Source organism: Apteryx rowi, unplaced genomic scaffold, assembly GCF_003343035.1.
Source record: "Apteryx rowi isolate R43461 unplaced genomic scaffold, aptRow1 scaffold_958, whole genome shotgun sequence".
Classification (NCBI taxonomy): domain Eukaryota; kingdom Metazoa; phylum Chordata; class Aves; order Apterygiformes; family Apterygidae; genus Apteryx; species Apteryx rowi.
In genome coordinates this window covers 66,199-80,262 of record NW_020451269.1, presented here as the reverse complement: position 1 = coordinate 80,262, position 14,064 = coordinate 66,199, and the positions used below count along the sequence as shown (strand labels likewise).

The window sequence follows — 14,064 nt, the reverse complement described above, 5'->3', positions numbered from 1 at the left end:
TGAGAAAAGGTGCTTATGGTAAGTTTATAGCAATACAGTCCCTCCCCTTATAAGCTGCTTGGAAACTCATCAGTCATTTCAATGAACAAGAGATTTAAAATACCACAATTTAATAAAAACTTAAAATGCATAAAAAATACAAGAGTCCTAAACATACGTGTGGTTTGGTTTTTTTTCAGATAATTGTAGTTTTCAGAAATAGCTGTATAGGTATTATACGATAGAGGAGAATCCTTCATATTTTATTGTGATAATTTTTCTTCTATACAGATATAGTATATTTTTTACTGGAAAGATTGAGCTGGACTGAGCTGACTCGGTGAAAAGGCAAGCAAGAATAAGATTTACACTTTCCTAGTAGCAAGAAGATCATTATGTTATTCTAGCCAAATTCTGAGAAGCTTTCTTTTTCAAAGAAAAAATGCTAATCATGTAGCCAGCTATAATAGCAATATATCATGGCAACAATACTGGAAAATACAGATTTCCATTTTTAGGTATATGTTGCTAAATTTAAAAATTTAGGATCAGGGGGGCCTTTTCCACTGAAGTTTTTCAGGGAAACAAGCCCTTCAGAACTGACAAATTGGAAGTATGTAGTACAGTACTCAATATTAGGAATTTAGACTGAAAATAGAGACGAGCAGCAGGGTGAAATACATTTCAAAGATGTATAAATTATATAAAAAGGAATTATTTTATATATATAGGATAATAAAATTAAAGTTGAATTTAAAAGAAGTTGGTACCTATTGATGTAAGGAAATGCAATATCAATTTACACAGACCCCAAATTTTGTCTTGTAGTAAAATGATACAGTAACTGTATCTTTAAGACATATTGTAGTCCTGATTTAGAAAAGCTAATTTTGATGGCACGCCCTCATTCTCTGAGCCACGTCATTATTTTACTGTTATAATTACAAGCAAAATAGGCACTGATGGTGTGTGCAAAATTTCTTCAAATTACCCATGTTAGTGCAATGCAGCTCCAAAGCAAATGCATTATTTTGGAAACTTTCAACAGATCGGTTCTGTACTCAGCATTGTGCATTTGAGAAAGATACACTATACATCTCAATCACAGCAGAGGCTGAATTTCAAATTTTATATTTTAAATTCAGTTCAGTCTTGTCATTATGGGGATGCTAGAGTGGCCAACAAGCATCTAGACATGCTTAGCATCATACAAGAGAAAACAGTTTCTGTGAAGCAACACAACAGAGGAGAAAACTTTTTGCTTTTTTAAGCATGCAGCGAGTGTGTATGGTAATATTTCAATTAATAATTTGTTTTGTGTCCTGCATGTAACTCTTAAGCCTTTTTTGTGTGAAGGAGGTGAAGGAATTTCTAGTAATTTTAGTGATAACCATAAGCCTGTTAAACTTTTATAAGTGAATAAAAATAGCATATTCTTATAATAGAGAGGAGTGTACTTTTTGATTATTCAAAATGCATTGTTTGCTTATTTGCACAAGAAATGTTACAGTATTTTCTAGTTTTAAAAACATTCATTTTCTGCCATTTTCTACATTCCATTTAGAATGCAACATTTTGGAGCATTTTTCTTTTGCAAGATGATTAAATATTTATAACAATGGAATTGTTAATGGCCAATTTTAATGTCTTTTGTCAGTTTTGCCTACTAGTCTGCAGTGTATGTACATTTTTCACTGTTTTGGGAAGTTACATTCCTGGAGTTATCCTCTCCTATCTTCTGCGTAAGTATACTCTCTTTTTCAGTTTTTCAGTCATGATTTATGTGTGTGGTCTGTTCATTATTTGGTCTCTCTATGAGGAGTATTTTTCACTTATATATATATATATATATATATATATGTGGTTTTTGACAGGTGTCATTTGCCACATAGGAGTCAGTTTACAGTTCTTTTCAGCCTATTGATTATGGTGGAATGTTACTTTGTTCATGTATCTCAGGTAGAGCTGTTAAAATTAAACTAAATCAAGATAAAAATAAATGTTACTATGATCATAAATTCCCTCTTGGGATTTTTTTCAAATACTATATAAATTAAAAAAAATAGTTATTATTCCATTATTATAGAAACCAGTTCTCCCTACTGAAGACCACAATATTAGAAGCCTATCAGAATGCACTTTGTTTACTCTATCAGTCATTTCTGTTTGAGTCATAGCTGTTCTTGTCTTAGAACAGGGAAGGCGAGTGTCCTCAGACACTGGTGTAGATGCTGAACTACTTTTCAGTGACAAGAAATCTCTTTTTTCAGAAGTTGTCCTGTTACTATTTTCTTTCATTTTTGTCACACGACTATTAAATTATTCAATTTAATGCATGTAAATAGTATACCACTATGTATGTGCATATGAAAATTTGATTTTCCTTTTCAAACTTAAAATAAATAAGATGATGAAATGATGAAGAAAAAAAACAATTTCTGTTGCCTCTTCCTTTCACCAAGAAAACACCGGTATACACCTGTACAAGGATGAAAAAAAGAAAAAAAAAAAAGATTAATTAAATGTTTTAAGTTTATTATGTGTATGTCAAATGCATTAAATCATTGTGTAGTCCTTGCCATGCAAAAATAAATTGGCCTTTCCTTGTTGTAGCTTAATCCTTCTCATACAACAGCATAGCCATTACAAGTAGGAATAATGTTGACCTCAGATACAGCTGTTAACCTGTTAATGTATTGGCTGTACTACTGGTTTTAAAAATTGTCCTACAGTATGAACAAAAGATATCTAAAACTGTGGAAGACTTCTTTCTGTTTGGTAAAATAGTGTTTCCTTAAATTTTACCTTTGTGTGTACAGATATAGCACAGCCATTCAGTCACTGAGTAAAAGGATATGAGAAAAATAAATGCAGATGGTGAAGAAGAATGAGAACAAAGCAAGGGCAGCTGTCAAGCAGACCCAAACCTAAAGGAGAGTTTTGAGAACAGTAGTTGTGTAATAGCAAAATCATTGGATTCACATGGAAAACTAGATATCCACTACTGTACCTCATCCTGAAAATATGTATTTTAATTATTTTTAACAAATTATTATTTAATGTCAATTAAATAGATTATAGAGCATATATATAATATTATATATAAGATATGTAATATATATTTTTATATAAATAATACTATAGGCATAGATTATATACTTTGACRTCCAAAAAGCATGTGCAGATTATTTGTTTTTCTTCAGAATAAAACTTCTGTAATTTGTGGAAGGTCAGGAAAGATGATGATACAAAATGAAGGAATGATACAAAAGAGAAGTGGTTCTCTACAAACTGACTCATGTGCTTTGAAGGGTCTGCTTTCCCCTTCGCCTTCGCCTTCCCCTCCTGAGAATGATACCTCTACCTGTCTTGCAAACGGCATGAAAGTAACAGAGTTTAGAAATGAACATCGATTTCCAACCAAGTTTATGCCTCACCCAGAAAATAATTTCCTCTCTTAGGAAAAATACCAAAAACACTACAAAGATCTCGTAGTAATAAATCTCAAGTTCATATTTTGTCTGCCAGCTTATACAGACATTCGATATAATACCACTGTAGGAATCTAGTAAGATACTGATCTTGTTACCAATTACTTCTGGTCCTACTGATCTCAACAAATACAAATTTGATGGGTACATTTTAAATCTGCTCCCATTCGCCCTGACAGAGATATGCATGCTTGCATTCTATTTCTGAACAAACCAAAACTGAACAATATCTATTTTAGTTTTAAACACATACACCATTTATTTTCACTAGATCTGGCAATATTATTTAATTATTCGCTTAAGTGTATGTTCGATTCTAACAGATCCTACACAGTCATAATCTGATGACAGTTTCTACTGTGTTTTAGTAATTGCTTTTATTTTTCTCATCTTCGAAGATTTATCTAAAGATTATGATGATTGGAATATAACCTGAATCTGATTTGAAATGAGAATAGGCAAAGTGATAGTAATGAAATTATTTATGAAGGATTGCTTTTGGAGGGAATTATCTGTAGTTTATACTGAGAAAGACATTTTCCCTGCAAGTTATAGCAAACTTAGAAAAGATGGCATCCATAGTAACTATTATACTCTTTTTTAACTTGAATACTTCAAAATAACTTCATTTATGCTATCAAGTTTTGTGATCAACCTGTCTTAGCTTTTTATAAGTTTGCTGCTGGAAGTATGAAAGGTGTCAATTGATATGAATACAATGTAATTTTCTGTGATGAATACAAATGCCTCCTAGAAACTGGACTTGACGTCAACAGCTCCTCTGAAATGAGCATTTCAGTGTTTGTTATGCAAAACTACTTGTATTACATAAAATTAATAGTTTTGTCATCTTATGCAAATGTATAATCTTTATTTAGTTACTTTTTATAAAGCGATATTTAAATACAATTTCTATTTCTGTCTTCATTTTTGTCACAGTATTGTGTGCCTTTTTATGTCCCTTCTTCAAGTGCAATGAATTTGGACAGAAAGTGTGCAACAAAATTAAGTCTGTTCTGATGAAACTAGATTTTGGAATAGCAGAATATATCAACCAGAAGAAAAAAGAGAGGTCTGGTGAGTACAGTCCCAAATAATGTATTTCCATATGCAGAGAAAATTTTATTCATCTTGCAGACAGTTTGGTTTGTCCTGTGAAGCCAAGTATAAAATTACTTCTAACTTACATATTTGAATCTGACTACAACTCTTAGCTTAATAAGGATGTATAATGTATAATCATGTATGTCAGAGGTCTGGAAGGGTAAAGAATGATTTCATGGAAGGAAACAGGGCAGGACTGATGGTTCTCATTATACCTGATTTGCCATAATGCTTGAAGATTTTCAGAAAAACTGCTGGCTGTAAAGCATGAAATGCTTATCTCTATTTAGATAAGGAGGACTCATGCAGGAGAGAGAACTCCCCAAGAACACAAGATTAGTACATCACAGAATTTTCAGTAAGAAACTAAACTCTGTTCTAGCATCTAAATCTGCCTCGCCTTGTCTCCCAACAGTAACAGGAAAAAAGAGATGCTGTTTTCTTCCTCAAATGCTCAATGAGCCTTTAAGAACTGTAATATGGTAGTAGCTGTAAATTAATCAAATTTCTCACTTAGACAGGGGAGAAATCAATAGAAAACAAAATCTCACCTATCTCACCTGAAATTTTTATAAAATCAGAGTCTTTTAGATTTTAAGTAATAAATCTGTTTCAAGAAAAAATACTTATATAAATGTTATCTTTAGTTTGTTTTTTGTATGTGCTACAGTTCTGGTGATTAAAACTTTGTAGGATAGTCACATTGCTTCCAGTTAACTTAGCTTTTTAGTTAGTGTTACATCAGTAGACTTCATATTTGCTTTAAAATGTACATTTCTTGTAATTGTTCCCATACAGCACACAGCACACAAGAGGAACCATCTGCCTTTTTCCTTTCTCTCAGTAGTTGTTGGAAATAAGGAGTAACACACTGATATTTTTCCTTCATTTGTTATTCCACCTTGTTTTACTTTTAAAGGAAATTGGCAGACAGAGAGAGACAAAGACAGAGCGATCAGACCATTGGTTCCTGACTTTCATAAGCCAGTGCTGGGGAAATGGTCCAGGAATCATTCGTCCTGCCTCTCTCCCTCCAATTTCATTCAACCCAGATGAGTTCCCTACTTTGCTTCACCACGTGGGTTCACAAACCCTTGTGCTGCGCAAGAGAGGAAGTGGCAAGTTGCAAAAATAGGCAACCAGGAATAGTACGACTTTTTTTTTCAGCATTACAAGATTATAATGGTTTATAATATTTATGAAACTCTTCTCAGACAGAGAGAGGAAATGAGGCAGAATTTGTGTTTCTGTTTATTAGGAACATCATTCTACCAGACTTCAGAAGATGCTTTATACACATACTTGAATATAAATGCTGTGAATGCAGGGAAACTGGGTGCAAAAAAGAAAAAAGTTTTGTAGGTGAAGATTACATGTAGTTATCCAGAAAATTGTACATTTTTGTGTAAAAGTAATGTAGAGGAATATAACTAGACTGCCTAACAGTATGTTACAACTGTGCCTTGTACTGATAGTGTAGTTTAAAGGATGGATGGATGGATAGATAGATAGATATTGTCAGATTATATTATATTACAGTGAGCAACAAAAATTTTTGAAAGAAATATATACAATACAGGCAGATGAATGTGTTGGAAGGTATTTTAAAGAAATACTCTCTCTCCTACTTTGGCTTCTGCATAATATATTTTGATACATATCCAGCCTCAGTCAGCCTTTTGCCTCTCCCTAGCTTATAACATGTTCGTTGTCCTACTCAAGGTGTGGCAAAAAACATACATGGAACCTGGAAGTGCACTGACATGAGTGAGATAATTTTCATTTTTTCTTTCAGAAACAGCAAAAACAAAACCCACAGAAGATGACAGTGAATTAGACATATCAGCTCTGTGTCCTAAGGTGACTTTTTTCAGTCAGCCATGTCTTGTTTTTAAAATCTATATAGAAAATGGAGACTATCTAGACTACTGTCTCTGTTTCTATGGAAGACTTCTCCCTGCCCAGAAGAAGACTCTCTTCCTGAACAATACATTTTAAAAGTGATTCATAGTCTCCATCTTTAGACTATACTAATTAACTTATTACACTTATATTGTGACTTCTGGCCTTCAAAGTAATGGCTTCTGTGGCCTACTAAACAGAAAATGTGTTTATTTTGTATTGGCTATAGAACAATTAAACCAGAGTTTCATAGCAAATGCAGCCTTTTTAATTGCCACAGTGGAACTACAGCTAGTTATTGTCACATCAATATATAAAATGGAAACATTCATAGATAACCTACATAACTTGTCAGAGACTTGTGTAATCATTTGTCTGATAATATCTATAAGTATCTTTCTAGATGTGTATGAGAACACTATAATACTTCCTTTCTCTGTTAATATTCTAAATAATTGTATGTCAAAGGATTTTCCATTAGAATACTGATTATTTGATATTAAAAAATCAAATTTAGGGGAATTCTCATACAGTATTAGATCAGCAGTATCCAGAATCTGACTTTGAAAGTGATCACTTCAAAGATGTTTTTATATTCTGAAAAAATATATATCCCATTGGATAAAAATTTGTAGCTGACATAACTGAATACTGTTGTATACATTGATAGAAGGTAATGATTTTCTGATTTAGCTAAATTCTGATTGTCTAATGTTTTTGTTCTGGTCCAACTTTATGCATTTCTTTACATGTACGCATATTTTATATTTGCAGGATCATTCTGCTTTCATTACAGTAAGATTTTACTTTAAGAATAAATATTACATTTTAAAACATAAATATAATTTTTAAGTTTTAAAATATAAATGTATATTTTAAAAGCTAGAATTTTCCATGCTTCTTTAGTAAAATAGAGTTTTGAATCATTAAGAAGAAAGTATACTTTAAGTATTTGTGCTCCTATTATGTTCATTTTTCTACAACTAAAGCTTAAATAGTGGACAATTTATTTTATCATCACATGCAAGATACTTTTTTTCTCGGTATCTAAGCATTGGCTTCCTGTAGCGTGACTTTTCTGAGTATAAGAATGCCATGTATGGGGCTTTTTAATGTCTAGGTTAGTCCTGCAGTTGTTGCCAAAGAGCTGTCAGTGTCTGACACAGATGTATCAGAAGTATCTTGGACCGATAATGGGACCTTTAACTTATCCGAGGGGTATTCTCCACAGACAGACACATCTGATGGTATGTAATGACTTTGTTTATTTCATCAATTAATTGTAGTCTTGTAAGTTATCTGGAAACTATTAGAGAATTTGAGAACATAAGGCTTTTTTTTTATAGTGAATTTAAAATTCATTCCAGTAGTTCTGTTTTATTTTGGATACATCTTGCATAAGAGCTGTCTTTTTCTTAAAAATAATGAAGCACATCAGTGAAAATCTAAATAAACAAATACCTGTGGGTAAAAAAGGCACATTCATTATGTGCCAGATTTATTACTGTCTTCCACCAAATCTTTTAAGCTAGTAATAATGCTCTGGGATAAAGTAAACTATGTGAATAAAAGGCGAGGAAGAAAAAGTGGATACTTCAAGTTGCTCAACAGTCAATTAAAGAAAGTATTATTAGGCTCTGGATACCATAATGCTGATGAAGGCAAAGAGTAATGAGCCCAAACAAGGTGTGAAGACTAGGCCTAGAAAGAGATCCCCAAGTACTTGTCTTTCAAGGCCAGATCTGGAGGTTCTTACTCTTTAGAACCACCTTCCTGCTAGTACTTTGCCTTAATAAAGATTAAGAACAACAGTAGTTTGGTGTAATCATGCATGTGGATTTGTTGCCCTGCTAGTCTTCCATTTCTCCTCTTCTAAAATTACAAGTAGGGTGATATTATTTATCAGTATTATAAATGCCTAAATTTTTTTTAATTACTTCTTTAATATTTAAAGTTGTGATGAGACAGCATCATACAACCACAGAATCATAGGTTGGAATGGGCGTTTGGAGTTCGTCTAATCCAACCTCCTATTTAAAGCGTGTTCAACTAGATCAGTTTGCTCAGGGCGGCATCCAGTTGAATTTTGAGTATATCGAATGAGGGAGGTTCCACAACCTGTCTGAAAAACCTGTTCCAGTATTTGACCACCCTCATGGTGAAGAAATTTTTCCTTATATTGAGTTGAAATTTCCCGTGTTCCAGCTTATGTTGATATACCCTCATTCTTCCACTGTGTACCTCGGAGAAGATTCAGGCTTCTTCTTCTCTATACTTATATAGACACATTCCAATGTGTCAATGTTTTACTTGTACTGGAGAGGTCAAAACTGGACACAGTACTCCAAATGTGCTCTCTCAAGTGCTGAATATAGGAGAATAATCACTTTCATTGACTTGCTGACTTTACTCTTGCTAATATAGCTCAGTATGTGGTTGGCCGCCTTTGCTGCAAGGGCATGTATGCTGACTTGCTGTCCACAAGGACATCCAGGTCTTTTTCTTCAAAACTGCTTTCTGTCTGTTTGGCCCCCAGCTTGTACTGTTACATGAGGTTATTCCATCCCAGAGGTAGGATTTCACATTTGCTTTTGTTGAACATCATGATGTTCCTTCTACCCCATTTTCTCCAGCCCTTCAGGTCCCTCTGAGGGCCTTGCCATCCAGCACATCAAATATACCCCCAAACATACCAGTTTGCTTTTGTCTGTGAACTTGCTGAGAGTGCACTCCATCCTATTGTCCAAGTCACTAATACAGACATTGAATAATATTGGCTGCAGTACCTTTGAGGGACATCACTAATAACTAGCCTCCAGTTGGACTTCATATCAGTGGTCGCAGCCCTTTGAGCCTGGCAGTCCAGCCAATTTTCCACCCACCTCAAAGTTCACTTGCCCAGTTCATTCAACAATTTGGATGTAAGGATAATATGGGAAAATGTGTTAATTGACTTCCTAAAATAAAAATAAACAACATCTATTGTTCTCCCCTTGTTCACTGAACTAGTCAATTTATGATAGATGGCGATCAGGTTGGTCAGGCACCATTAGCCTTTGGTAAATATATCCTGGCTGCTCCAAATCACCATCTTGTCCTTCATGTGCTTGAAAGTTGTATCCAGGAGGATTTGCTTCATAATCTTCTCAGAGGCTGAGGTGAGGCTGGCCAGATTGTAGTTCCCTGAATTCTCCTTCTTGCCATCTTCTGGAAGATGGTTGCAACATTTGCCTTTTTCCAGTCTTCAGGAGCCTCCGACAGTTATTATGACCTTTCAGAGATTATGTGCAAGTAGCCTCACAGGTTATGCCCTCARCATCCTTAAATGCATCCCATCTGGTCTCATAGATGTGTGTATGTCCAGTCTGCTGAAGTGCTCAGAGGTCTGTCTTCCTCTGTTGTGGGCACTGCTTCACTCCCATAGACTCTGCAGTTAGATTCAGAGTCCTGAGGGCAGACATTACTAGTAAAGAGGCATTACAGAGGCAAAGAAAGCACTGAGTACATTGGCTGTTTCCGTGTCCTTTGTGTCTAGATCTCCTGCCCCATTTAACAGGCCCACTTTTTCCCTTTTGCAGCCAATGTACCAATGTGAAGCTGCCAATGTGAAGCTGTTCTCATTGTTCATATTTTTCACTGGTTTCAACTCAAGCTGAGCTTTGGCTTTTCTAACTCCATTGCTACATGTGGTGGCAATGTCTTTGTGTTCCTCCCAGGTAGCCTGTCCATGCTTCCTCCTTCTGCGTACTTCTTTTTGGTGTCTGAGCTCAATCAGGAGTTCCCTCCTCATCAGCCCTGGCCTGCTCAACTTTCTGCAGGGATGGCTTGTTCCTGTGCTTTGAGGAGGCTGTCTTCAAAGATCAACCAGCTCTCCTGGGCCCCTTTGCACTCCAGGGATGTCTCCCATAGGAACCTGCCAAGCAGATTCCTGGACAAACTGAAATCTCTCCTGAAATCCAGGATTATGATTCTACTACTCCTCTCTTGCTCACTCCTCTCAAGATTTTAAACTCTACAATCTTATGGTCACTGCAGTCATCTTCCTTCTTGAGCAGTAAGTCTAGCAGAGTGCTTTCCTGGGTCAGCTTGTCAATCGCCTTTGTCAAGAAATTGTCTTCAACACACTCAAGAAACCTGGATTGCTTGTACCAGCTATATTGTCCTTCCAGTAGATATGGGGTTGGTTAAAATCCCCCGTGGGTACCCGGGCTGGTGACTTTGAGGTTTCTTCCCAGGGCCTCAAGAAGGCTTCATCCACTTCCTCCTCATGATCAGACAGTCTGTAGCAGATGCCTACCATGATGTCGCTCGTGTTGGTCTGGCCTTTGATCTTTACCCATAGGCTCAAACTGGCTCATCACCTGGCAAAGCTCTGTGCCTTTGAGCTACCGCTTTGCATACAGCACAACCCTTCCTCCTTGCCTTTTCAGCCTGTCTTTCCTAAAGACAGTGGAGAAGATAACATATCGGAAGTGCTTTTAAGATTAATTTCCTTAGCCCATATGAAAGCTCCTATTGCTTGTTTTCATAGAAAGTAAGTTCAAAGTAATTATTTTTTACCTTCTCATTCAATTACTGCCTACTAGAAAAAGGTATTCCCTTATTATGCTCCTTCAGGCCTGTTCCACAGGCCATGTATTGTAGTCAATATGTGTTTTACACATTTCTAGTAACATATTGTGCCATTAATGCAGTTCTTAAAATCTAATCTTTTACTCTATCAGTTTATGTTTACATTTTGCTTTTTACTGTCTGGAAAACTTGAAACTATACTGGTCATCTCCAGTGTTTCCATTTTCTGTTTCCCATTTATTACAAGTATTGGATGTGAAAGCAAAAAAATTATAAGTTAAGTCTTTACATTGTTTTTTAGATTTTATTAAATCATCTAAACAATCATTTTTTATCCTACATGTGTATTAAATGCTTGTGTTACATTCACACATGCTTACATATTTGTAATTTATATATATTCTGTGAAGAAAAGGAGTTTAAAGACATAGTATCACATATATTTTAGGACTTCATGTGGTTGATATGGTTGATGCTGTGCTAAATATTTGCATTAAAAAAAATATATTTTCCTGGAATATTATTGAAAAGAATTATTCCCAAGTCGTTTCCCAACCTGTACATAAATATTGCAAAATAATTGTAAGTAGAAAACTTTAATGCTGTGGGTTGACTGAAATGGAAAGCCTAATGTAACTGAAAGGTCATTTTGTTTGGGGGTTTTCCTTTTTTTGATCTTTTTACATTTAGTCTGACATTTTCAATGGGATTGGATGATTAGTTCAGGCAGTATGAATTCAAACTGTGAGTCAAGTTGATACCAGATGATTTGTAATACTAGGTTTATGATCTCAAAACCATTTTATTTTAGATGTAACATAAAGTTCCTCTGCATTAAGTCAGTAGGCTATGGGTTAGTAAATGTATTCGAAGGGAACCTTTCTAACTGCATTTTTACGTTTGGCTGTTCTTTGAAAGTCTTTCTTGTTTGCTAATAGTGTTTCTTTCTATTAATCCTATAATAGATTTTGACCGACCTAGTGATCATGAAGAAGCTTTCACTAGAGATCTTGCAGAATTTCCTTCTTTAGAAAATGGTGCAGGAACAAATGATGATGATGACTCAAGCATTGGTATGCCCATCCAGCAAAAAAGAAAAAAAGAACAAATGTGTTTGAAGATCGATCACTCTTCCAGGCAGAGGAAAGAGAGACCATCCACTGCAGGGCTCTCCTTGCCTTTGACCAGTGACCAAACCTTTAATTTAGTGAGTGGAATTGCTGGGGATGTCATTGCAGCTGCAGTGTCTGCTGCCATCAAAGACCAGTTGCAGTCTGCACAGCAAGCACCCTCACACACAGCGCCCAGTTTGAGTGAGGAGACAGACACAGAAGAAGCTGATGATTTTGAACTGCTTGACCAGTCTGAGCTCGAGCAGATTGAGAGAGAATTGGGACTTTCACAAGGCCAAGAAGCAGAATCCCAAGAGAAAAAGAAATCTTCAGGCTTCCTTTCAAATCTGCTGGGAAGTCATTAACCTGGAAATTGGAGGTAGTAACGTAGAAGAAATGAAACATAAAACACACACAAAAATCAAATGCGAAAAAAAAAAAGGAAAATCTGAGCTGTGAGCTTTAACTATCACTTTAGATGTGTTATAATAATTTCCCTTATACAGAGTGAATTAACTGGATAAATATCAGCTGATACTGATAGTTTAATGTTTTTGGTAGTTTATACCTCAGTGTAATAGCATGGAAATGAATTATCTATCCACTGCAGTTGAGTGTTGGAGGTCAGTTGTTCAAAAGAGTTTGGGGGGATTTTTTTATCTTTTTGCCAAATATGTATTTTTGGGTCCTGCGCCAAATTTTCAGCATTTGCAATTTATTTAATTCTTGCTTGTCAACCATGTAATACAATTAATGATTCACACACTAAGGGTAAGCTATGAGAGGATTGCAATGAGATTAACTACATTTTGCCTCCTTCAATCATACTGAAAAGTTTGAATCCCTGCAGTTATCATTATATATGATATATCTAATATTCATGAAACACATTAACCAGCAGAACTCACAATTAAAGATGTGTGCAATGCTATCAAAAAACTTGACTTTATACTTAAAACCTTTGATTTGGGGGGGGGGGGGAATATGGTGATGCATTTCCAAGTTTGTTGCTGTTTTAGGCTTGTAGTGTTACTAAGTGGCATGCTGTTTGACTGACCACCTGCTGTGCTCCCTGGCTGCCTGATAGAGTCTGATCATTGGCAGTATTGCCCCTGTAAAGTCAGCCAGTGCATTTTCACATTTAAGACCATTAATATCATGTAAACTGAACAACATTTGGGAGGGGGGGGCAGGTGGGAGCACATATTGTTTGGAATAGGGAAACTATGACAGTTAGAGGTAAAAAGAAAGGCTTTTTTAGCTGCCACTTCCTTAATTCAAGATTCTGTGGGGGGGGGGGGGGGTTCTTCCTGAGACAACTGCCATCACTTGCAACTAAAGTTGTTTTGCAAGCTGTATCTTTTAAGATACTTAAAGTATTCAGTGAGGTCATTTGCTACAGAAGACACTCAGAATCTTCTTCTTGGTGTGTACTTTAAAACAAACAAAAATGGAACCTGTTTAAATTATTTGCCATTTTAAACTCTACACATGCTGAGTGACTGGCATGGGATCTTAGGCAGGTAATTTATTTAACTTTTTCTAGTGTTTTTTGTTCACCTTTAACAAAATTGAAATGTAATACCAAGCAATAGTAATCAAAGAAATAGGAAGAAGTAAAGTTAGTTTTATTAATGTGATGTAAACTGTTAGCAGAGTTGAGGGACCATGTCAGCTGCTAATACTACTGAATTGATTTTCCATTTGCTGGCATTTTAAGAGGTAAATATTGTCATCTAGGACCCTCAGAAAGTATAGCCCAGTTTATAAAAATCTTCCACTATCATATTTATGTATAGGTAAACTTGTGTTTGAAGTTGAGTCCATTTTGATTTGTTTTGCTTTCTGAGGTGAAAAAATAGGCAGATGGCCAAAAATATTGTAGCTAAAGGAAAGATGCTGAG

The 14,064-nt window shown here is 35.3% G+C and overlaps 1 protein-coding gene across 1 annotated transcript in view; it reads left to right on the top strand.

Annotated features, from left to right (window-relative positions):
- RETREG1 (reticulophagy regulator 1) overlaps nt 1-13,388 on the top strand; it is a 74,102-nt gene extending 60,714 nt beyond the window's left edge. The window contains exons 5-9 of the mRNA XM_026092291.1: nt 1,637-1,721; nt 4,410-4,547; nt 6,370-6,434; nt 7,597-7,723; nt 12,014-13,388. Of these exons, the coding sequence (XP_025948076.1) occupies nt 1,637-1,721; nt 4,410-4,547; nt 6,370-6,434; nt 7,597-7,723; nt 12,014-12,525 (927 nt within the window). The 3' untranslated portion in view covers nt 12,526-13,388. The remainder of the gene's footprint in view (nt 1-1,636; nt 1,722-4,409; nt 4,548-6,369; nt 6,435-7,596; nt 7,724-12,013) is intronic.
- Nucleotides 13,389-14,064: the final 676 nt, after the last annotated feature.